Below are 25980 nucleotides of genomic sequence, written 5' to 3'. Positions count from 1 at the left end.
TACATGGAGGAAGAAAGGAAGAGGAGAACTGGGCTACTTGAGGCCGTGTAATACTGAACTATTTTGCAGGACATACTACACTGGCAAGTACAGGCATACCTTGCTTTATTGCACTTCACAGATACTGCATTTTTTAAAAAATGAAGGTTTGTAGCAACACGCATCAAGCTTGGTACTATTTTTCCAATAGTATTTCCTCACTTAATGTCTCTGTGTTACATTTTGGTAATTCTTGTAATATTTCAAACTTCTTCATTACTATTATACTGCTATTTGTTGTTGCTTTAGTCACTAAGTTGTGTCTGACTCTCTGTGATCCCATGGTCTGTAGCCTACCAGGCTCCTCTGTCTATGTGCTATCTCAGGCAGGAATACTGCAGGGGATTGCCATTTCCTTCTTGACCCAGGGATCAAACCCGCATCTTCTGCACTGGCAGGTAGATTCTCTACCATGTAGCCACTAGGAAGACCCTACTATAGACTACAGCAATCTGTGACCAGTGATCTCTGATGTTATTGCAATTATCTTATGTTTTGCATTTTTTAATTAAGGTATGTACATTAAAATGTATCTAAATGATTTTTCAGACATAATACCACTGCTCATTTAATAGATTATAGAATTAACATAACATTTATGTATTTTTTTCTTTAATGAAAAAATTTTTTTAACAAATTTGTGGCTTGCTTTATCGCAATAATTGCTTTACTACAGTGGTCTGGAACTGAACCCACAGTATCTCCAAGGTATGCCTGAGAGAAACATGGTAAGGCAAATCCCCAAAGTTTAATTTTAAAGATGGAGAGAAAATACAATTTCAAGAATGCCTTACATATACATATTATATGTACTGATGTTCGTATGAAAACAGTGAGGATTAGAAAGGGTTAATAACTAGTTCTAGAGCAGAAGTTCCAGAAACAACATGCAGGAAGTACACAGTATGAAAGAAAATTTCAGACTTCCTTCCTCCTTAGGTCAGCACCTCCTAAGATTACCACTTAAAGCTAAATATCAACTATGTAAGAATAGAAATTCTTACTTCTTGTCTTTTCTTAAGATCTTCTTTGGCTGCTCCAAAGCGTTTGGTTAACCTGGCTATCTTGGCCTAAAAAAAGCAAAAATGAGACAGAAATCAAATGGCATTATAGTATTAAAAAGGAACCTGTGCATACATAACAAGAAATCTATGGGTAATAGGATCCTCAGAAGACAGACAACAGCAAAGAAAATAAGATAAGTTGTTGTACAATCCTTGACTTCAAAACCCAAAGTAAATATGCTTAAGTTTTAGAGGATTGGATTTTTTCCTCCTTGCTCACAAACCAGCATATTTACGAATACATGTGCTTGCATTTCTTATTATTTAACATAGTTGGAACCACACTTAATTTTCTCACTGAGAATTATATATTAATAGTTAACATATCTATAAATCACAGAAGATCCCTAATCAATAGTACATATGAGTCTGGAATTTTCTAGGCCAGAACACTGGAGTGGGTAGACTTTTCCTTCTCCAGGGGATCTTCCCAACCCAGAAATTGAACCCAGATCTCCTGCATTGCAGGTGGATTCTTGACCAGCTGGGCCACAAGGGAAGTTACATCTACAGTACTCAAATATTTCTTTTCAAAAATTAACCTACTGGCAGATAAACAGCAGCAAGATCTTTTTTGACCCATCTCCTAGAGTAATGAAAAATAAATAAATAAACAAATGGGACTAATTAAACTTAAAATATTTTGCACAGCAAAGGAAACCATAAATAAGATGAAAAGACAACCCTCAGAATGGGAAAAAATATTCGCAAATGAAGCAACTGACAAAGGATTAATCTCCAAAACATAAAAACAGCTTATCCAGCTCAATATCAAAACAAAACAAAACAAAAAAAACAATCAAAAAATGGGCAGAGGACCTAAATAAACATTTCTCAAAAAAAGACATACAGATGGACAAAAAAACACATGAAAAGATGTTTAACATCACCAATTATTAGAGAAATACAAATCAAAACTACAATGAGATATCACCTCACATTGCTCAGAATGGTCATCAAAACAATCTACAGACAACAAACTCTGGAGAAGGTGTGGAGAAAAGGAAATACCCTTACACTCTTCGTGTGAATGTAAACTGATAGAGCCACTGTGGAGAATGGTATGTATCTGTGTGTAAGTCGTTTAGTCGTGTCCAACTCTTTGTGACCACATGGACTATAGAGTCCATGGAATTCTCCAGGCCAGAATACTGGAGTGTATAGCCTTTCTCTCCTCCAGGGGACCTTCCTAACCCAGGTCTCCCTAATTGCAGGTAGATTCTTTACCAGCAGAGCCACAAGGGAAGCCTGGAGAACAGCACAGAAGTTCCTTAGAAAAACTGAAAACAGAACTACCATATGACCCAGCAATCCCACTACTGGGCATATACTCAGAGAAAGCCATAATTCAAAAAGACACATTCATCCCAATGTTCAGTGCAGCACTATTTACATCAGCCAGGACATGGAAGCAACCTAAATGTCCATTGAGAGAGAAATGGATAAAGAAGATCTGGGACATATATACAACAGAGTATTACTCAGCCATAAAAATGAATGATATAATGCCATTTGAAGCAACATGGATGGACCTAGAGATTTTCATACTGAGTAAAGTCAGACAGAGGAGGAGAAATATTGTATGACATCTCTTACAAGCAGAATCCAAAAAAAAAATAATACAAATCAACATTTACAGAACAGAAACTGACTTACAGACTTAGAGAATGAACTTATGATTGCCAGAGGGAAGGGATATGGGAAAGGGTTAGTCAGGGAGTTTGGGACAGACATGTATACACTGCTATTATTTAAAATGGATAACCAACAAGGAACTATATATAGCTATATATAGCACAAGGAACTCTGCTCAGTGTTATTTGACAATCTGGATGGGAGAAGCATTTGGGAGAGAATGATGTATGTATGAGTATACCTGAGTCCCTCTGCTGTCCACCTGAAACTATCACAACACTATTAATAAGTTATACTCCAACATAAAATAAAAAGTATTAAAAAAAGAAAAGAAATGCCTGAGATGGAAAACATTGGAAAAGAAGACACATGGCAGAAGGGGGCTTTAAAAGCTCTCACCCATCTCAGGAAATTAAGAAGACTATCTGAATGTTCAGGACAGAATGCAAGCTCAGAAGTGGCCTGAAAAGACCCTAAGCCGTCACCTCAGACTAGCCTTCAGAATCTATGCAAGCAGGAAGACAAGAATAAGGCAAGTGTGATAAAACAGGTTGTAAATGGCCTAAACTAAGTGTTGAAAGTCAAAGTGAAGTTGCTCAGTCATGTCTGACTCTTTGTGACCCCATGGACTGTAGCCTATGAGGCTCCTCAGTCCATGGAACTTTCCAGGCAAGAGTACTGGAGTGGGTTGCCATTTCCTTCTCCAGGGGATGTTCCCGAACCAGGGATCAAACCCGCGTCTCCCGCACTGTGGGCAGACACTTCACTGTCTGAGCCACCAGGGAAGCTGTGTTGAAAGAGTACCCCAATATAGTTAACCTGCAAAGACTTGGGAGAGTAATCTTTTTACTTTTTTAGGCTCCCAGCATGTAAGTGAAAGTTGCTCAGTCATGTCTGACTCTGCTACCCCATGGACTGTAGCCGGCCAGGGTCCTCTGTCCATGGAATTCTCCAGGCCAGAATACTGGAGTGAGCTGTTCCCTTCTTCAGGGGATCTTCCCAACCCAGGGACTGAACCCAGGTCTCCTGCATTGCAGGTGGATTCCTTACTGTCTAAGCATTTAAGGTAACTGTCAAAATATCAGCTGACCACTAAGCTAACAAAACATAGACTTCAGTGACCATACACAATAATGAATATATACTTTCCAAAAATTGTTTTAAAAACCCACTAATCAGGCAAACAACAACAAGCAGCAATAGCAAACCCTGGAGAGAAGGGGAAAATCTGATTTTCTGAATTGTCACATTGCAATACTCAAAATATCCATTTAAACAGTAACAATGAACAAATTAGGACATATACAAGGAAATAAGAAAGTATGGTTTATTCACAGAAAGAAAAAAAATTAACAGAAATACAGCTCAGGCATAGGACTTACTAGACAAAGACTTTAAATAAATGTTTTAAATCTGTTCAAAGGGCTAAAGGATACCATTGAGAAAGAACTTGGAAAAAAAAAAGGGAAAAAAGGTCTCACCAATAGAATATCAGTAAAGAGACAGATATTATATATTTTTTTAAAAGTATAAATTCTGCAGTTGAAAGTATAATAACTGAAATTAAGAAATTCACCAGAGAGATGGGAGGACAAGACTGTGAAAGAAAAGTTTTGTATACTTTTTTGTATAATAGGTATTAATTCAAAAGGTTAAGTTTAATCCCCAGAGTAATCACTAAGGAAAAAGTAAAAACTTTATAGAAAGAGAAAAATGAAGAGACTCAAAATGGTTCACTAGAAAAAAATCACAAAAGAAGGCAGTAATGTAGGAATTAAGGAACAAAAAAGGTGAAAGACAAGTAAAATGGTAGGACTAAGTCTTTCTTTATCAGTAACTAATTTAAATGTAAAGAGATGAAAAACTCTTCAATTAAAAGACAGAGATTAGCAAAGTGGATAATAAATCATGACCTAACTCTATGCTGCCTAAAAGACTTCATCAAAATGTAAAATTTCTGTGCATTAAAAGACATTATCAAGAGACGAAAGTGAAAAGAAAACTTACAGAGTGGGTGAAATAGTCATAAATCATGTACTTTAAAGTGTTCAATATCCAAAATATGTAAAGAGCTCTTACAGCTCAATGATAAAAAGGCAAAAACAAAAAATCCAGGAATAAAAATAACTTAAATTTTCTCTAAAGTAGATACACAGATGTTTAAACAACACATGAAAAGATGATGAACATCAGTAGCCATTAGGAAAACACAACCAAAATCACAATGAAATACCACTTCATATCCCTTAGGATATGATGATTATTTTTAAAAAAGACAGTAACAAGTGTTAACAAGGAAATGGAGAAATGGAGCCCTCAACATTGCTGGTGGGAATATAAAACAGGAAACAATTGACTGTTCTACAATCAATTAAACAAAAGAATTACCATATGACCCACAATTCCATGCCTAGGTATATGCCCAAAAGATTTGAAAACAAGTATTCAAACAAATACTTGAATACAAATGTTCACAGCAGCATTATTTTCAATATTCAAAAGGTGGAAAGAACTCAAATGCTCATCAAATGTTCATCAACTGAAGAATACATAAACAAAATATGTGTGTGTGTGTGTGTATACACAAGTTAACATCTTGAATTAATTCCTATTTATTTTCAACAGCATAGAAACATAAATATTACTTAGCAATGAAAAGGAATATAGTAGTGATACATACTGAACATGTATGAATCTGAAAAACATTATGCTATGAAAAAACAGGCCAGACACAAAAAGTCCCATATTGTATAACTCTGTTCATGTGAAATAACGCAGCAGAGGTAACTCAGTAGAGACAGAGAGCAGATTATGGTTCCCAAGGGCTAGAGGGAGAAGGAAATGAGAAGTGGCTATTTAGTGGGTACAAGGTTTTCTTCTGGATTGATGAAAATGTTCTGGAACTAGATAAAGATGATGATCATACAACAGTGTGAAGGTACCAAATGACACTGAACTGTAAACTTTAAAGTAATTGCTATCCAAATTTTACTTCCATAAAAATCTAAATATCAGAACAACAAAGAAAGAGATGGGAACTAAACTGGGCTGAGTCAAATGTAAATAAATGGCATGGTAAAGACAGATCATAAATGAATGGAAGCTACAATATGAAATCAAATGGCTGAAATAAAAATACTGTGAGTATTTTAACACTCTGCAGGGGGCTTTCCTGGTGGCTCAGTGGTAAAGAATCTGCCTGCCAAAACAAGAGGCACAGGTTTGATCCCTGGTCTGGAAAGATACGGCATATTGTGGAACAGCTAAGCCCATGCACGACAACTGCTGAGCCTGTGCTCAAGGGCCGGGGACCACAGCTGCTGAGTCCCTGTGCTGCAGTCACTAAGCCTGCACAGCCCGGAGTCCATGTTCAGTAACAAGGGAAGCCACCACAATGGGAGAGCAGCCTCCACTCGCCTCAACCAGAGAAAAGCCCACACAGCAGTGAAGACCCAACACAGCCAACAAATAAATAAAATTATTATTTTTTTAAATCTTAAAAAAAAAAATACTCTGTAGGACAGTGAAGCAACTGGTGGGATTAGGAAAAGTGGATCAAAAGCTAGGAGATCTAAATTACAAATCAGAAAATGAAGACAGGTTTAAACTGGTACACAACTGAGGAAACTGGACTACACAGAAGAGAATTAACAAGCAGCATTTTAGAAAGATGAACACAATGCTTGAGAAGAACCAGTAAAGACGTAAAAAGCAGTACCAAAGTGATCATGTAAAAGGCTGCTATTATAATCAAGGAGCTGGGTGATGACGGTCTTGTAGAAAGTTAAAAGATGTAAAAGACAGACTTTTACAAGAAATTTAAAAGTTTTAATTTGGCAACTCACTGTGTATATGTAAAGTGATACAGAGGAATCAGTTTCCAAGAACTGAAAAATTGTGAATAAAAGGAACAATGGGAAAATTTTTCTAAGAATTCAAAAATTTTGAGTAAGGAAAACAATGTGCAAACTCCACAACATGACTTATTTGTGGAGAAGATGATTGGTTTGATGTTGGAAAGATTTAAGATTCTAAGGCTACAAAGAAATATCCAAGTGCAAAGGTTTATTAAAAGTTAGAGACAGACTTGTATCTTAAAAATATGAGAGTTAAAATCTCAGGTTCTAAAAGCACAAAATCATAGATGCAGCCATGGGACTGATAACAAACCATGAATGAAATTATTCTCTTAAATCTTCCAACATCTTCAAGTTCTAATTCAACATTCTAAATAGTACTAGTAAAATAAAATGTAATGATTAGAAAATACTATCACTATGTAAGGATCCACTAAAGGTAAAAGACAGGAATAGTGTTGTCCTAAATGATGCATTATAAAATAACTACAATGACCTTATTATTAATAAAGTCTCACTTTAAATAAAATTTACAATACGAAATTAAAAAACTAAACTTGTTGGCTGAGATATACACTTCCTAAAATCGAAGTTGCTTGCAATTTGCTTTCAACTGCGCAACTTTATTTTCATGAACCACTTCTCCCTTGTTTGTAAATAAGGCTCTATAAATGGTTTTCAAGTCAGCATCTGAGACAATGCTCATATTTCAGACAACCTACCAAATAGAAACCACACATTCTCTTATGACAGAATGAATGTATTGATGAAATTTCCCAGCTTCTTAATCTTGAAATAAAATTAATTACTAAAGCCTGCTACCATGTGCTCATTTCAACTAATTAGAAGCTCAAGCTTCTAATTACATGTTAATATACAGATATATTCAATAAAAAATTAAAAACATTTATTCATAAACATAGATCAACAAACTAATGTCTTTAAAAATACAATTCACTGGAGGAAATAGATTAATATAAAAAAATCACAGCAAACATTATTCACTACTTAACAGCATTTTAGATGATGCCAGCTTTTCTTCATTGACTGAAGGGATACTGAAGATACACTGCTAAGATTACTTCTGAGGCTTGGCATGGGTTGATACATATCTCAAAAGTATGCTGAAGTCTGAACCCCAAGTATCAGAACACAAACTTATCTGGAAATAGGTAATTGTAGAGGTAATTACAGTTGACCCTTGAACAACATGGAGTTGAACTGCATGGGTCCAATTATACATGGAAATTTTTTTTCAATAAATATACTATTCATATTTTCATTTTACAGATCTTTAAATTGAGTGAGAGTCTGTGTTCAATTAGAGATCACCATAACTTAAATCAAAGGAACTAGGGTTTGAGTTCTGATTCTATCCGAACTGTTCCAGCTTACTGCTGTGGGTGAGTCATTTATGAATTTCTTCATTTTCTGAGGCAGGTACCAGTACATAGATTTTCAACTGCAGGCAGTGGGGATAGCACCTCTAACCACTACACTGTCCAAAAGTCAACTATAGTTAAGATGAGGTCCTACTAGATAGTGTGGGTCCTAATCCAGGGTGACTAGTATCCCTAGAAAAGGGGGGAATTTGGAAGCAGACACACATACAGACACAGCACTATGTGAAGATGGAGCCAGAAATCACAATGATACTTCCACAAGACAAGAAATGCCCAAGACTGTCAGTAAACCATAGGAAGCTAGAGGAGACAAATGGAACAATTCTTTCTTACAGCCCTCAGAAAGAACCAATCCTGATGGCAGCTTGACCTTGGGCTTTTAGCCTCCAAAAACTATGAGACATTACATTTCTGTTTTGGAAGTCACCCAGTTAATGGTATTTTTTTTAATGGCAGCCTGAGCAAACTAATAGAGATTCTTTTTATTCCTAATACTTAGAAGTTAAATATACTTTATTGTCAACTTGGAAAACATATACCAGAAAGTAAGTTATGGAAAAAAAAAAAAAGAAAGTTATGAAAATGATGACACGTAGATATGCAATTCACTGTACAAACCTGTAGTTCAGCAAGGACTGTTTTATGCCTCTTATTACACTCAATCTTTTCCACTCGTGTTTTCAATTCTGCCAGTGTCTTATCAAATACAGCACACTGCAGTGCACACAATTTTTCTTCCAGCAACCACTGTACAACCTAAAAATATATATTCCTTTGTTACAAAAAAGGAATTTCAAGCAAGCAGCAAACAGTAAATATTCTGAAGTACTAAGACAGTACTAATACATTAGCCAGTTTGTTTAAAAAAAAAAAAAAACTGGCATCCATAACACAATGCTATCTGTTGAAATCCTCTACTTCTGCCTATATAATATCTACTGTAACAGAATAAAGTGTACTAAAAATGGAAAATTTCCAGAGGGTGAAATTTTTAAAACAATCTGAAATTGAAGTTTTAATATTCTCCTCCCATACCGTCTATTGTGATTTAAGGAAACAAGGTGAAGGACCAGATTTTAATATTTTCTAATCTGTTACAGATGATATTTTTATGAGACATTAAGAATCTCACTGCACTATGAAATTTACTCACAGTTTTTATATTTATCTCATTATGGACCCATAAAGAGGACACATGGTGCGTATCCATGGACCACACTCGAGTAGCACTTTCCTAGAGGAGTAAACCCTCAGTATACACAGATGTTTTCAAAATCCTTTCACATAGCTATCTTCATATTTCTAATAGCTCTAAAAGAAAGACTAAACTGGCACTATTATCACCATATGATAAAAAGATCTGAGAGAAAAAAAGCCACTTTTTTACCGTCTCTCTGTTCCTTTCTCTAATGGGGATATATACACTTTGAGTAGAAGAACACTGGCCTAGATTATTTATAATTTCACCATTAAATCTGTAAGGCTTTGAAAAATTAATTTCACCCAAGCCTTCTATTCTTCTCTTAAAAAAAGATTTGTCAACATTCATGAACACATTTTGAAAAATATATTAAATACTTTATATTTTCATTATTTCTATCTCTAGTCTAATACATATAGTGAGAAGTTTCCAAAGCCTGTACTTTAAATATTCCTTTTCCCTAGTCCTTCCAGAGCATTGCTCACACCATTTTTAATACTAAGCCTAAAATATGTAACAAAAATCTTAAAACGCAAGGACTTACAGCCATGAAACCAGCTTATGAAAAAAGTTATAAAAGCTAAAATGTTAACATATGAGACTCTAATGTTCCTACTAGAATGAAGTTGAGTGTAGAAGGGAAAAAAAAGCTGAAAACTGATACTCAGTTTTGTATAAAGCAAATAAGAAGTCATAATTTCTCTCCCATTTTGATGATTATTATTGTATCTTTAGAAAAACAAAAATGATTTAACTTCAAAAGGGTCACAAGGAATTTTAGAATTAAACTAAGAGTAATAAACCCAACCACTTTCATGTTCTTTGTTTCTATGAGAAATCTGAATATATCAATAAAATACAGACTAAAGTCAAAAAATCTAGAAGAATAATGATGGTGAAGCCTTTTATTTAATATGGTTTTAACTTATAATCTCTAACACCTTTTGTAGCTTCTGGTTTATATCTCCCTTGGCTGTAATCTTTACTTGAAATTCTGCCTCATATTCCTCTTCCAAATATCGACGGCGTTTGGACTGTATATTGTCCATGTCCTCTGACTTAGAACGTTTTCTTCTAAAGAATTCACCTGAGAAGAAAAAGTAGGTGCTTTTATTAAACACCAATCAAATGCTTTTATTATAGATAGGCTGTACTGCTTATTTTCCATCCTCAGGAAAATAATATTTCTATCTAAAAAACAGCATTCTCAATCATTTGCTTTTGTGATCAGAAAAGTTAGTAGATAGCTTTTAGCTTTAAACTTGAAATAATTTTCAATATGCTAAATAAGAACTTCCTAATGGCTAAACAAGCAAGTGGACGAACAACATGAACAAAGAACATTCTTTCCTCAAAATCTTCGTATTAAGATGGAAGATGAACTAACAATATGAGATCATCTTAAATTCATTTTTAATAAATTCTATACTACAATATGAATTCTGACAAAATACAGCATTCATTCACAAGTCACAGATTTCTCAGTATTCATTCTCACATTACATACTTCTACAAGTGTGCATAGCTTTAATTATTTAATTCTATCTCCTCAGTAAAACTTCTTCCTCACTAAATTTAGGAAAAATTCTTCCTTAATCATTAGCCTTAGGAAAATAACATGTCAACAGTTATTCTTAACATATCTTAATAAATTGCAAATATTTATTGATAAAAATAATAAAATTAATGTTATTATGAAAGTAATTTGGTAAATAATAAATATTCAAAGACCTTCACTTTTAAATACTGACAACACTCATGAGATCATAAGCAAGTTTTATCTGGTTTCTTTCTGAATATGTAAGAAGGAAAATATTAAAATCTCCACACTTAAAGAAAAATGGCCATATGTGACCATAAATCTTCCTCTCTACCTCACCCTATATCCCTATCTATGTGCCTGATTCCAATTCTATTCCACAACTTCTCTTGTATTACAACTTACACATGCACAAATGGAGAGGAGTAAGACAGAGAGTTACAGAATACCGATTTCTTGACTTCTGGTCCAGTGATCTTTCCATAAACCTAATGACATTCAATAACATTGCTTTCCCCTTCCCATAAAGCTTAAGAGCTTTAAATAAACGGAGATACATACTTCCATTAGCCAGTATCACCTCAGACAAAATTCCTATAGGACCATGCTCTAAAAGAAAATCTAAAACAACTTCTCTCAAGATATTCAGATAGTACCTTACTAAATAAACAGTAAGCTTAAATCTTTCTTATGGAACAATGGAAAGAATAACAATAAAGCACATGAAATAATTAACACCTTCAAAGATAGTTAACCATCAAGAAAATTATTTTACTGTGGCTTACTTAAACTGAAAAATTTTACAATCATTTCATGGACAAAAGAGTATTTTCTACAGCCTTAAAAGCAGAAACAATTTTTAAAACAATTTCAGGTTTGCTTATACATGCTTACTTTTCTCAGAAGGTCTTTCATCTTCACGTATTACTTGCTCTTCCTCCTCAGGTTTGCTGTCCTTTTCATTGCTTTCTACTTCTTCCGTAACAAAAATAGAAAAGGAAAATTTCTTCCATTATAATTTGTCAACAGTTCATAATAATCTACATTTTTGGTGTAATTATCCAGCTAATATTTCATGAAATCAGTCTCAAAATGTAAAATATTGGGAATAAAAAAAGGAGCATGAACTGGTGGAAATCAATGACCAAGTCTAGCTTTAAAAGTTCTTGCAAGTTCATAATAAACTCTTAATATGAAAAAAAAATAATATCGATTTTAAAAAATATCTTAATAATTTATTGTCATCAATAGATGTGAAAACAACTACTATAATGCATTCAGACTCCTTTATATTCAGTTATTAAAACTAAAACATTAGTTGTGACTAATTACCAAAAAAATACAAAAAAAATTACAAATTACTGACAAACTCAAAACACCTAATATTTTTGACCAGATAGGCTGAATCATTATTTTAATGGTTATGGATAGGTAAAATCTATCCTAAGGATAAAAAAAGTTTTACTAAAAAGTAATAGCTACTTCAATACCAGTGCCAACAACTAACTTAGCTAGGTGCTTAACATACATTACTTCTTATCTTCCAAATAATCCTGCAGTCCATGGGGTCGCTAAGAGTCGGACACGACTGAGCAACTTCACTTTCACTTTTTACTTTCATGCATTGGAGAAGGAAATGGCAACCCACTCCAGTGTTCTTGCCTGGAGAATCCCAGGGATGGGGGAGCCTGGTAGGCTGCCGTCTATGGGGTCATACAGAGTTAGACACGACTGAAGTGACTTAGCATAAACAGTATTTTTGCCATCATGTAGATAAGGACAGTAACATTCAGAAAGGTTAAGGAATTTTCAGGCTTCCCAGGTGGTACTAGTGGTAAAGAACTCGCCTGCCAATGCAGGAGAGTAAGACATGCAGGTTCAATCCCTGGGTCAGGAAGATCCCCTGGAGGAGGGCATGGCAGCCCACTCCAGTATTCTTGCCTGGAGAATCCCATGGACAGAGGAGCCTGGTTGGCTTCACAAAGAATAGAACATGACTGAAGCAATGTAGCACAAGTAATTTTCACAACAGGCATATAAAAGCTAACAATTAAAGAATGCAACCAAAAAATATTTATAAAGATATCTATACAACTGCATTGTTATAACAAAGAAAACTCCAGAGGCACCAGAAATGGTCTTTGGTCAATCAATTTATAGCTCCTCAACTAACTTAATCATTAAGGGGAGAAGAACAAATCACTAATATATTTGGATTCTATTTTCCTCCCTTATATCCTTTAGCTTCAATAAAACATGTCATATTTCATCATATACTGCAACCAAAATTAAATAAACAACCATGTGCATATAGCACTATATAAAGATTCTGATAAGGCATTTCTGCTTCAAATACCAGGATTTTAGTTTCAACAGCCCTGAGTAGCGTGTGTGTGTTAGTCACTCAGTCGTGTCTGACTCTTTGTGACCCCAGGGACTATAGCCCACCAGGCTCCTTTGTCCATGGAATTCTCCAGGCAAGAATACTAAGTAGAAGCTGAGGTTAAAAAAAAAAAGAATTTTTAGGTGAAAACAGGCAAAGATGAGGATCACTGATGAACCTATTACAATATTTTTCACACTAAGATATTAAAACAATTACTCTGCAAAACGTGACAGCAGTAAACAGAACAAGAATGTTAACACAGTACATACAAAGATTACTGAGACTATTTTTAAACTTTAAAATAAATGAGTATTAGAAAATTAACTTCCCATTTACCACCCTATGCTCATGAGAAATGTTTTTAAGGTCTCATCCCTCAACCTCAGTTCAATGAAATGAAAGTTTGTTTTGCTCCCTTGTAGACTGCACACTCATTACAAAGCATTTACTATATTTACTTTTCCAAGTTTTCCTATCTTTAATACTAAGGGTGGTGACTCCCATAGTTTCCAAGTTTCCAGAGTAACTTGGTTGCTTAAGATTAAGATTTACCTAGTCTTTATTCAGCAAACCAACATACCACCAAAGGACAAAATTAGCCTTGTAACTTCATTCAATCAGAAAACAGCCGAGCAAACTGGCCTGGTTTGGTCTGCCTCTCTTATGTGTATGTTACTCTCCCTCTCTTCTGAGAGAGATGTCAAGCTGAGCTTGTGATTCCTTCATTTTATTCAAAAAACTCCTCTTATCATCCAATTCCATTTTCCAGATATGTTCAGAAGATGTGACTGTATTCTCATACTTAAAACACTTATTAGGACTTAAAAATAGACAGAGAGAATTAAAATTTAGGCTCGAGTTTGACTTAATAAAGAACTAAAAATAGACAAAGAATTAAAATTTAGGCTCGAGTTTTACTTAGTAAAGAACTTAATAAAGAACAAAGAGAATTAAAATTTAGGCTCGAGTTTGACTTAATAAAGAACTTGGGATTACAAAAATGGTATTAACAGAATCTACGGAAAGGAGTAAGGCCCTATCTTTCTTTAATTGTTGTTGTTGTTGTTGTTCACAAAGCCTATACAGAATCTAAGTGAACTTTCATCAACTCAGAATAATAATCAAAAGCCTATGTACACAGACAGATTTATATATAACTTAGAGTAGTTTCTGGGATTCCTAAAACTTATCCAAATACTTAGCATAAGACTGTTTTTTTTTTTTTTTGTAGAAGCTGTCCTCATCCACAGTTTCTGCTGTAATTCCTCCCCATCTTGAGTACAACCTCATATATTGGCATGCTTTCCTATGCAGTTCTATCTGTGGTATTCTTTCCTTTCAACCAGATGAGGCAGTAAAATCCCTAAGAGCAGGTACCAAACCTTGTAATTTTGGTAATCCTAAAAACTTTGGGAAAGAGCTGAAACAAATGTTCCTGATCACAGTTATCTTTAATATAATTCCACTAAATTAAGGTAGAAAAACTGTGTTGTAGAGGATGAGAAGACAGAATTTACATCAGGGGTTAGTCCCCCACTTTCAGAATTACATGGAATAGAACTTTATTCCAAAAAAATAAGGACAAAACACTGCCCTGGGTCAGGGTTGACAAACATTTTCTGTAAATGGCCAAAACATAAGTATTTTCAATCCTGTGGGCTCTATGGTCTCTGACACAACTGCTCGATTCTGTACTTATGATGGGAACTACTGATAAAAAATATGTAGTACATAAACAAATAGATGTGGCTATGTTCCAACAGAACTTTATTGACCAAAACAGTTAGGGCTTATCAGTCATAGTCTGCCAATTCCCCGCCTTAGATTAATGACTATGAGAAACACTTCAAACAAAAAGTTCCTACAGACTAACTAAAGATAATATAATCCACACACACACACAAAAAAAAAAAATGGGCAAAGAAGATAAACAAGCAATTTATAGATACTAGGAACATAAATAGCCAATGTAAATGTCAACCTCACAAGACATATTAAATGTCAGAAAAATGTGCCATTACTGGTAATATGTCTTTTCCAGAACATTTTTAAAGGCTTTATTTAACTAATACAAATTTCCAAACAATATATCTTCCACAGTAAGTTTTTGTGCTCCCTTTTAAAGCAAAAGTGGGGGGCAAAGTTACATTTTATTATCTTCAATTCTCCCATTCTCTCTGAAAGTCAACTTCAAATAGGCTTTCAACGCCACTGCCCCTTGTCAACGTAACAAATGATCTCCAGGTCATTAAATACTCTCTTCCACCTTAACTGAACAAACAGCAGCATTTGATACATAAACAGAGCTAGTTATTCCTTCCTTCTCAGAACATTCTTTACTTGACTTACTAAGACAACAAAATCTCCTAATTTTCTTTCTAGCTGAAGCTCCTTCTTGGTACTCTTTGCTGGTTCTTCCTCATCTCATCAATCTCTAATCACTGGACTACAAACAGCTCAGTTCTTGGACCTCCTCTCACGCACTTATACTCACTCTGAGATGATTTCAGCTCTCACTCGACATCAACTAATGCCTATATGGTTATATAGACATTATCTATGTGTGCATGCTTAGTCATGTCCAAATCTCTGAGACCCCAGGAAGTGCAGTCCGCCATGCTCCACTGTCCACGGAATTTTCCAATCAAGAATACTGAAGTGGGTTGCCATTTCCTACGCCAGCTATATATGGTAATCTATCTACTCCTAATTATTCCTAGACAGTCCAAGCCTCTGCCCTAAAATCCAGATATATATCTAACATGGGCAACAACAGCCATCTGAAGCTGATCTTCCTCTCACATTTCCCTTTTCAAAATTTGTTTTATATTTGATCTTCCTCAACTTCTTGATAGAAAAATCTGCAACTTCCACACCAATGTATAGAAATACAAGGTTCCATAAAGAAAATCCAAATAGGTAAGACAGTTGAATATTAATGGGCTGAGATAATAAAGAATTTTAGCTGAACACAGTAAACAGTGAAAACAAATTACCAATAATTTTAATTGTCTAAACCATGGCAATTCTATCACTTTCCCTAAAGCAAAATTAGACAGAAACCTTAAATTCTATTCCCATGCAATTATCCTGATTAGCATTTATGATCACTTAATTTATCTCATAAATAAATTAGGATGAGATTAATTTATAAATAAATTAAATGAAGATGAGATGGTGGATGGCATCACCAACTCAATGGACCTGAGTTTGAGTAAGCTCCGGGAGTTGGTGAGGGACAGGGAAGCCTGGTTTGCTGCAGTCCATGGGGTTGCAAAGAGTCGGACATGACTGACTGACTGAACTGAACTGAATTTATCTTAAGGATTCAATGAAAAGGGGAAAACAAATCAATCAGATATTTTTAAAATTTGAAGTAATATCTGGAAGGAAATTCTGTCAGAACTTAGTATAAAATCTTATTTACTCTAAAACAGATTATTCTCCTCAAAAATATTAAGAAATAACAATATTTAAAGAATTTTAAAAAGCCAAGTAGTCAGAAGAGCTCTCCCTTTCATTTCTCCATAAGAAACAGAATGACAATGGCAAAAATGGAGGAAAAATCTAAGAATGCAGTAGCTTTAAAACTAAGGAGAACCTCAAGAGGGAGGGATTATTATTAAGAGATAATTTAAGTATGAGAATAAAATAAGCATTGAAACAAGTATACTATCAAGGGTGAAACAGATCACCAGCCCAGGCTGGATGCATGAGACAAGTGCTCAGGGCTGGTGCACTGGGAAGATCCAGAGGGATGGGATGCAGAGGGAGGCGGGAGGGGGGATCGGGATGGGGAACACATGTAAATCCATGGCTGATTCATGTCAATATATGGCAAAATCCACTACAATACTGTAAAGTAATTAGCTTCCAATGAATAAAAATGGAAAAAATAATAATAAAAAAAATTAAAATTAAAAAAAAAAGGATGCCCCTGGATTTAACAACAGGAGCATCAGTGTCACTCCACTGAGAACAATTAGGTAGGAGGCTGACAACGTGGAAATCACAATTCAATTAAGTTAGAGAGTAAACAGGAAGAGATGAAACTGTGCTAGCTTTGTTAACATAACTTAAAGAGTGGCACTGAAAGACAGGAAAGATGAACAGTAGCGAGAGGAGAGCACAGTATGGAAAATACATGAAAGATATAACTACCGTGTACACCTCCTCTAGTGTTGCTGTAATGTTCCCAGAGAGAAACCTTTCTTTTCCTAGCCTTTTTACACAGGCTATGATTTTAAACATTTAATATCAGTTATTACACAGCAGGAGTAGCTGCAATCATTTGTTAGGTTTTCCTATCTTTGTAAACCTGAAATAGTTTTTCTATTTGTTTTCTGATATCATTCATTATCTTTTATTGATGCTAATACACATCGTAACTGCTACATTTAAAACAAATTTGCTAAAGAAGTGTCTGAAATAGTAAGAGTTCTATGTTTTCCTACTAGTACAGTACATAAGCATTAGTACTTAGCGGGAAAAGCCAGATTTACAATTCTGTGTTCTGAAAATACTAAAAATTAGTCAAGAATAAAGAATCTGAAGAAAGTAATAATACCTCGACAGATGAACAGCAACAAATATGACATGAAACAGATTCTACCACCACATAAAAAGAACAAAGAACAGTTAAGAAGCTATACTTTAATCTACAATAACAAAATTTCCTTTGGAACCAGGGACAGAAAATAAAAGTTCAGTTACCAGCTAAGAAATTAAATCAATTACTAAACTTACTCTGTTAACAGCATACAACCAAATAAAAGTCTAAAAGTAAGTAACCAAAAATAAACCCAACTCTGAATTTTCAAAGTATGCAATAGGGGTAGCTTAATATTCATCTTGCTGCATTTAACAGCACTGTGTGGGAGGGATGGTCTCCAATATCCTAGATTCTGGAATAAAAGTAAAACGTATAAACCCATTAAAGCTTCAATTTGCTCTAACTTTCTTATATTCACTACCAAAAGATATTTTTAATACTACTCTCTCTATACTTACTGAGAAATGAGTGAAGTTCACCCTAAACACTGTTACTTATTATCTTTCCAAAATGTAAATTTGATCATGTTATTCTCCTCTCCTTGAACTCATTCAATGGTTCCCCAGTGCTAGTATGTTTCAGCATTATAAGCAAGGTCCTCCATGACACACTTTTTTTTACATTACTTAAAATATTCTTATATTTCTTACATTACGAATTACTTACTTAATTCCACAAACATTGACTGAGCACTAACTGTGACCCAAGCATTATTTTGGCCTGATTATGATGGCTCAGAGCAGAAGTGATAGCAGTGAAGATGACGAGAAGAGACAACATTCTAGATCTATTCTGCAGGTAGCAACAACAGGATTTCTGACAGACTGCATATGGAACGTGAACCAAACAAAAAAAGTATCATTCCAAGATCTTTCACCTGAGCAAGTAGAATGGAGTTGCAATTAAGAGGGATTATCTTCATTAAAACTCTATGTTACACAAATAGTGAAAGGAAAGTGCTTCCCTGAAACATCTATATCTCATAAAGTTACTCTCCTCTAAACTCCCAGCCTACCAATTTAACATTATTACTGTATTCACAACCTTGTATTTAATGGCCTGTGATTTAATTCTTGTCAGAATCCTCAGGGCAAGTAATAAATTTTACCTTTAAATCCCCAAGCCAAGAAGAAACTGGCCTTTCTATATATACAGGTTTAATAAATGAATGAATGCTCTTTGGAAATGAAGTCATCTTTAATAAGGGAAAAGTTTCTATCTCCAAAAGAAATGTAGGTATGATATATTGGAGTGGGGTGGGGGAATCCTGTGTTTTGCCTTTTTATTTTCTTCAAACAAACTAAAACCAAATGCTGTGTTTCTTGTTACAAGGTCACTCCACTCATAGGGTTCTAAGGCTAAGAGAATGTGACACAATGGAAACATAAAGGTACTCATGCCAGTCTGAAAGTAATTGAGAAAGTTTCACATGGGAATGATGCTTGAGTTTCACCATGAAAGCAAAGTAGGATTTTCTCATTCTCCCTTTTTCTCTAGCAATAATAAAAGAGATGGGAAAGACAAGCATTGACCAAATCATGAAGTTTATACAGTTTTTATATAGGGAGTCTGAAATAATTCTTAAAGTAATAGGGAATCTAACCAAAGAGAGGAACATAATCAAATAATAGAGATTTAAGTTATTAAGAGATCATTTAGAAAATGAGTCAAACATTAGGTAGAATCTAGAATGCTTAGGAAGCAAATGGATAGTCTATATCAAACATATAATTAGGCCTCCAGGTTTCTGAATTCCAGCAATGATGGTATCATTCCCTGGACAAAGAATCTTAAAAGAATCAGATTTCAATTGGAAAACTGTAAAATGGAATTTGTTACGCTTGAAGAAAATAAATTAAACAGTAGGCCTTTATAATAGATTCAAAGTTATTTGGTTGGTAAGTGACAGCAAGAACAACTTTTAGAATTTTGATTAATTATGTACTGGAAATTGTTACATCACAGTGTTACATTGGTCCATCTTGTATCTATTCCCAGTCTACAAGCTCCTTACAGGCAAGTGTAATATTTTCTACGTTTTTTATCTCCCTTCTCAGCACTTTACACAATGCTGCTCTCAGAGCGCATCTTTGTTAATTCTGAATTCTGTGAAGTTAAGAACCTGTCAAGTTAAGAGAGTATTCTAGTCACCATCATTCTCAACTTCCTCCGTAACTAAAAGAAACTTAAAACTTTATGAGAATGTTTTACTAAGCAGTTTATTAAAGCTAATAAAAATCTTTAAAATTTAAATAATATGCTAACCTGGAGAGCACGTCTCATTTTGTGATGTAACTTCAGACTCATCCTTTTCACCCGAAATATCCTCTTCATCAGAGAGGACCAAAAAGGCTTCTTTTGGCAAGCTCTCACTACTTTCTTGTTTAGATGGTGAACCAAAAGAACCTTCCATCTTTTCTTCCAAATCTGGACTTGACTCATCAATTGGAAGGAGAGAAGCTTTAGAAAAGCAAGTGAGTTCATCTTCAGCAGGTGCAAGCTTTTCCAAAATAGGAATGATTTCATCTGTCTCCATAGAATCTGTATTTTCTAGGATATTCTCATTTTTGTCATCTTTTATAACATCTTCACTAATGGTTTCTATAAGGTCTGCAGAATTTTCTTCTTCATTCTTTTCACTTTGGTCAATCTCCACACTGCTAGATATAGCCTCCTCTCCAAGAGCAGATTCTGTGATTGCATCTTCTTCTAACTTCTTTTCAGGAGACAGATCTGAACAAATAATTGTATCATCTGTTTCGAGAGCTTCTGCATCAGCATCACTATTACTATCAGCTTTATTTTTCTCGTCAAATGAGAAAATTTGATCTAACTTTTCATTGTCTCTATTTTGTTGAAGAAAATCATCACCTTTATTGCTACTGGGCTGTGTATTATCAGTTTCAGGAACTGGTTCACAGGCTGGTACCGAACTTGGGTCAAAGGTGGGGTCAAAGGCTGTCTCAGAAGTTGGTTCATCAGAAGTTGGTTCACCAGAGGCTGGATTACCAGAGGCTGAATCACCAAAAGCTGGATCACTAGAAGTCAGATCACCAGAGCCTGGATCATCAGGGGCCAGTGATTCAGAGGCAAGATCACCAGAGGCCAGATCATCACACGCTGAATCACTGGAGACTGGTTCAGTGGAGACCGACTCACCAGGGGCTGGTTCACTGGAGACCAGTTCATTAGAAACTGGCTCACTGGAGACCAGTTCACTGGAGACTATTCCACCAGAGGCAAGATCACCAGAGATAGGGTCACCAGAAGCAGGATCACCAGAGGTTAATGCTTCAGAGGCCAGGTCTCCAGAGACAGAATCTCCAGACTCCAGACCTCCAGTAGCCAGATCAGAAGCTGAATCACCAGAAGATGGTTCAGTAGCCAGTTTAGAGGCTAGATCTGGACTTACATTATTTGCAGACAAAGGTTCACACTTTAAGTCATCATCCTGCTTGCTTTTTACGTGAACATTTAAGGTACAGGGTGTTTCTTTCCATTCTGCTTTACTTTTTTCAGAATCAAAACAAAGATCCTCAATGCCATTCACCTCTTCCTTGTCATTAAGATAGTCCATATTTTCCAAAGGTGAGGTTGGGTCCAAATCTCCATTTTCATGGTTGCCATTTAACAGCTTGACATCAGTTTTCAACAGCTCTTCCTTGACCTTGTACACTGCTTCCAGTTGCTGACGATCACTCACTCTCATTGTTTTTCGAGCCTTAAAGACTTTTCTTTGAGGTTCTTCTATACTATCCATTTTGAATCTTTAAAAAAAAGAAAGAAAAAGAGTTTAACACTTGAAACCAAAGCCACCTAATTAGAGACTTATTACAAATTGATCTTAGAAGCAAGCACCACTTTATATAATTTTAAAGTATTTATAGAAAGCATAATTATTTATGCTAACTTAAAGCATAACATACATAATGCTGTGTATTAATTTTTATATTTATTTAATTTATATAACATAAAATTGATAATAGGTACAGTTCATAAGAGATCAATTACTAGGCATGTTAGGGGGAAAGTGACTAATTCCTAGTTTTCATTCTCAGTAAGCTAATGGATTCACAGAGTATGGAGGAGAGAGTGTTAAAAAAGTACATGAAGTAAAAAAAAAAAAAAAAAGTACATGAAGTAAAAAAGTAGTTGTCATAGGAAAAATAAGAGAATGAAAGCAGTAGAGGAATGGGGAGAGGTATAGAGATAGGGGAAAAAAGAAAGGAGAATTAAGGAACATAAAGAAATATTACATTTGCAACCAGAAATATCTAAATAACATATTAATAACAGATTACTATCTAGAAAGTGAAAGGACAACTCACAATAGAAGAAAATACAGTTGACCCTTGCACAAATGTGGTTTGAACTTTAGGGGTCCTCTTAAACTTGGAATTTTTTTGATAAATACATACTACACTACTGCCTGACCCGCGGTTGGTTGAATCTGCAGGTACAAAGGGCTAGCTATAAAGTTACACGAGGATTTTCAACTGTACAGGGGTTCGCCATCCCTAGTCCCTACATTTTTCAAGGGTCAACTGTATTTGCAAATCATATACTTGCAAATAATATATCCGGTAAGAGATTTACATCTGGAAAATGTAAAATACTTTTGCAATTGAAAAATAACAACAAAAAAAACAACTTAAAAATGGGCAACAGACTTGAACAAACATTTCTCTAAAAGATACAAAAAAAGACAATAAGCATTGAACATAAACAGATGCCTCACATCATTTAGTCATCAGAGAGATGCAAATCAAAACCAAAATGAGGTAACACCTCATACACACCAGGACGGCTATTATCAAAAGAAATAATAGGTGTTGGTAAGAATGCGAGCAAATTGAAACTCTCATACGATGGCAATGGGATTGTAAAAGTGGTACAGCTGCTTTGGAAAAATAGTCTGGCAGTTCCACAATATGCTAAATATTAAGCATTAAATTTAATCTTTCCTCTTTTTTATAATGTATTCATGTAAAGCTATAAATTTCCCTCTAAGCGCTGCTTTAGCTGCATCTCACATTTTAATGTGTCATATTTTTCACTGTTCTATTAAAATATTTTCTAATTTCCATTGTGATTTCTTCTTTCATCTGTGAGTTAAAGTATATTTCTTTAAAAGGTAGTAACACACAACTATGTGAATAAGCTATTTAAAATACATATATATAGCGTCAATATCATTAATAAATTAAGCAGTGTAGATTTACAAGTAAGTCACTAAGCATTGCAGATTTTAGGCCTAACGAAGATGTCCACTTGAAAAAAATAAATCAGCACCCTAAGACATAATTTCTCAAATTGTAACCTTATTTGAATAGGGGTCTTTGCAGGGACAATAAAGTTAAAATAAGGTCATCAGGGTGGGTCCTAATTCCATATGGTGAGTGCACTTATTAAAAGGGAAAAATTTGTACACAGACACATACACATGCGAACACTGTGTGGTAACTGGAGTTAGTCAGTCACAAGCCATAGCTAGGAGAGAAATATGGAACAGATCCTTCCTTAGCTTCACCAGTGAGGGCATGTCCCCTTCAACACCTTAATTTCAGACTTCTAACTGCCAGAAATGTAAGATAATACATTTCTGTCATTTAAGAAAAAAAATTTTTCTTTTTCAAGCAATGTGATTTACCACATAAACAGAATAGAAGGTAAAAATAAACAACAGATCATCTCAACACAGAATATTCATTCTACAAAATTCAAAACTGAGTCATAATTAAGCTCTCAGAAATCTAATAAAAGTAAACAAGTAAAATCTAATACAGGTTATCTACAAAAGAAAATTGCAAATATCATACTTAATGGTAAAATAAGATCAGAACTAGGATAAGGATGTTCTCTATCAATGTTTCTGTGTTAACATCTGGCCAGTTCAGATTTGGTCCTAGAGAAAGACAATGATGCCACTCTGCAGTGGAATAAAACAAACATCCTTTTAAGGACTAAGATACACAGGAATCATGAATATTGCTTTAATATCACCATTACCAGCATGAATGATGCTAGGATATACTTGCTTGGAAAAGGAAAAAAAACAGCTCTGAAATCTAGGAATTTAAGGTTCAAAGCTCAATGTTATTAAAAATTGACCTGATGCTTAAAGCTAAGCCATGTTGGACATAACAAACTCAGCATTTAAATTAGACAAGGTCACTGTGCAACCCAGCAACCCATAAATTACTAAATATCTCCCCCTCTGACTAAATAAGTGATGGTTACCTTTTTTTTTTTTAAATCACTTGTAGTTTTATCCTCACTGTAGTTTGTCTTCCTTATAGATAACAGTTACTGACATAGTTATTGAGCACAGAATTGCTCCCTCCCCGCCTTTCTGATAGTACCTAATCCAGAGCAAGGCTCTCCTGCCTCAACCCCCCCCCGCCCCCCGCCAAAACCCAACCTGTACTATAAATAAATCCTTTACCAGGTTTTTTTCTAATATCCTCCTACTGATATGCCTCAGTTTCCCCTGTGGTGAGCATTCTCTCTCACTGCAACAAACAATAAACCCAACTTTCCAGTTACAGGTATGTTCCTGATACTCCATCATTCCTCTAGCTGGAAGGCACAAAACTATGGCCCAGCCTATTTGCTGGAGGCCAATAAAGCTTGAGAACTAACCATTTTGTCACAGTACTTTTAGATTGCAGTATAAAATATGCATTCATACTCTTACTGTAAGCCAACTACTTATAGGTCTTAGTCTTCCTGGGTTTTTAAGTTACAGAGCTGAGTAAAACTATTTACAAAAATTACCTTAAAATGAGAAGAAACGTCAAAGCAAAATTATCACAGCACTATTTTTAAGGACTATTAAATGCAGCTACAATTTAAACTTCAAAATTTTTCCCACCTACAATCCATTTTAAACTCGCACTTATTGAAAAATGTTCTGCAAAGAAGATACAATGCAAGTTTTGTAGACATTTTCCTTGCTGACTCCAAGCATAAAAATGATTAAATTTATAGTACTAGGAGTGTGGTTACCCTTTAAATATTTTCAAATACTGAACTGCAATTCTTCTGGATTTTGACATTGTAACAGCCACATTTCTCAGCCGTTATATACATAACTGGTTGCTGTTGCCAGATGCATTAAAAACAAACATTCCTCTTTTTTTAAAAGCGTATTTTCATAATTTTTAGTAATTCCAGTAAGAACATGAATTCTGCCAACAGAAACATGTGCTTGATTTCTAACTCTCCCATGTACTTACTATGTGACACAGGGCAAGTTACCTAGCATTTCAATGTTTAATATCAGCCACCTTAAAAAGGGAATATCAGTACCTGACAGAGGTTGCAGTAATGATTATGAGATTCTATACATTAAGTGTTTGGAAAGCAGTTAGCACTCAACAAATGTTATTGTAATTGTCTATGTATATTCAGGATGTTTTCAGGCATACCGAATCTGAAACAAGTATCTCTTAAATATTTTTGGTAGTTTGTATATGAATTAGAAAGTCTACCATGCACACATCATGTTCAATGTTAACTGCCACCAAGTAACATTTAATAAAAATAAATGTTATCAAAGCAAGCCGGTTTTATCAACAAAATTGCCATCAATACAGTAAAATAAAAGACTATACAAACAATTACAGAATAACTACCATTTGTACCCACAAGGGCGCACACTACAGCCATTTACAAGATCTTTTAAGGGTTCTAAGTAAATATAATGAATAACAAAGCAAGAAGGAAGTAGCATGAACAACCAGTTCAAACTAATTCAGCCATATCTATGCAAACCAATCAGCAGTAAGTTTTTGAAAATCTATTTTGCATAAATAATGTATATTTAAGACAGATACAGGAGAGAAGGGTGTGTTACCTGCAAACAAGTCTCCATTACTATATGACTGGAACAAAACATTTCTAAAGATCATTTTAAATATCGTCATCCGGAACTGACATATCGTTCACAAAACTATACTACAAAAGAAACACTACATTTTTAGGCAGCAACACTACAGTCATGAAGCTCTCACAGGATTGTAATTTATTTTCATAGGAAAAACACTTATATTTTACAGCAGAAAGTGTCTGCCATATCTAGAAGTAAATGTGTAAAATGTAATGAACTATTTCTCCTCAAAACATTTTTCATAAGGAAGATAGTAAGAAAAAATGTTTTAAGTCCTTACTTTAATGTTCAGATTCAAGAACTGTGGGGAAATATCACCACTTTAAAAAAAAAAAATCTTTTTGTACAGAATTAACAAGAATTTCACCTTTACTAAAGGAATTTATATTTTAATAACCAAGAAGGGTGTGTT

The 25980-nt window shown here is 34.7% G+C and overlaps 1 protein-coding gene across 4 annotated transcripts in view; it reads right to left on the bottom strand.

The window, feature by feature from the left end:
* LOC122680724 (activating transcription factor 7 interacting protein) overlaps positions 1–25980 on the bottom strand; it is a 108754-nt gene that overhangs the window by 37087 nt on the left and 45687 nt on the right. For 3 of the 4 annotated variants that reach the window (XM_043882374.1, XM_043882373.1, XM_043882375.1), the window contains exons 2-6: positions 19943–21444; positions 11634–11714; positions 10141–10286; positions 8617–8754; positions 1044–1109 (exon numbers count right to left, since the gene is read on the bottom strand). In XM_043882374.1, coding sequence (XP_043738309.1) covers positions 1044–1109; positions 8617–8754; positions 10141–10286; positions 11634–11714; positions 19943–21437 — 1926 coding nt within the window. In that variant the 5' untranslated portion in view covers positions 21438–21444. Of the gene's footprint in view, positions 1–1043; positions 1110–8616; positions 8755–10140; positions 10287–11633; positions 11715–19942; positions 21445–25980 lie in introns of those variants that run through there. The other variant, XM_043882371.1, reaches the window with a different exon arrangement.

Source organism: Cervus elaphus, chromosome 22 (assembly GCF_910594005.1).
Source record: "Cervus elaphus chromosome 22, mCerEla1.1, whole genome shotgun sequence".
NCBI classification, from domain to species: Eukaryota; Metazoa; Chordata; class Mammalia; order Artiodactyla; family Cervidae; genus Cervus; species Cervus elaphus.
The sequence above is the reverse complement of the archived record's forward strand: the minus strand, read 5'-3'. Positions and strand labels throughout refer to the sequence as shown.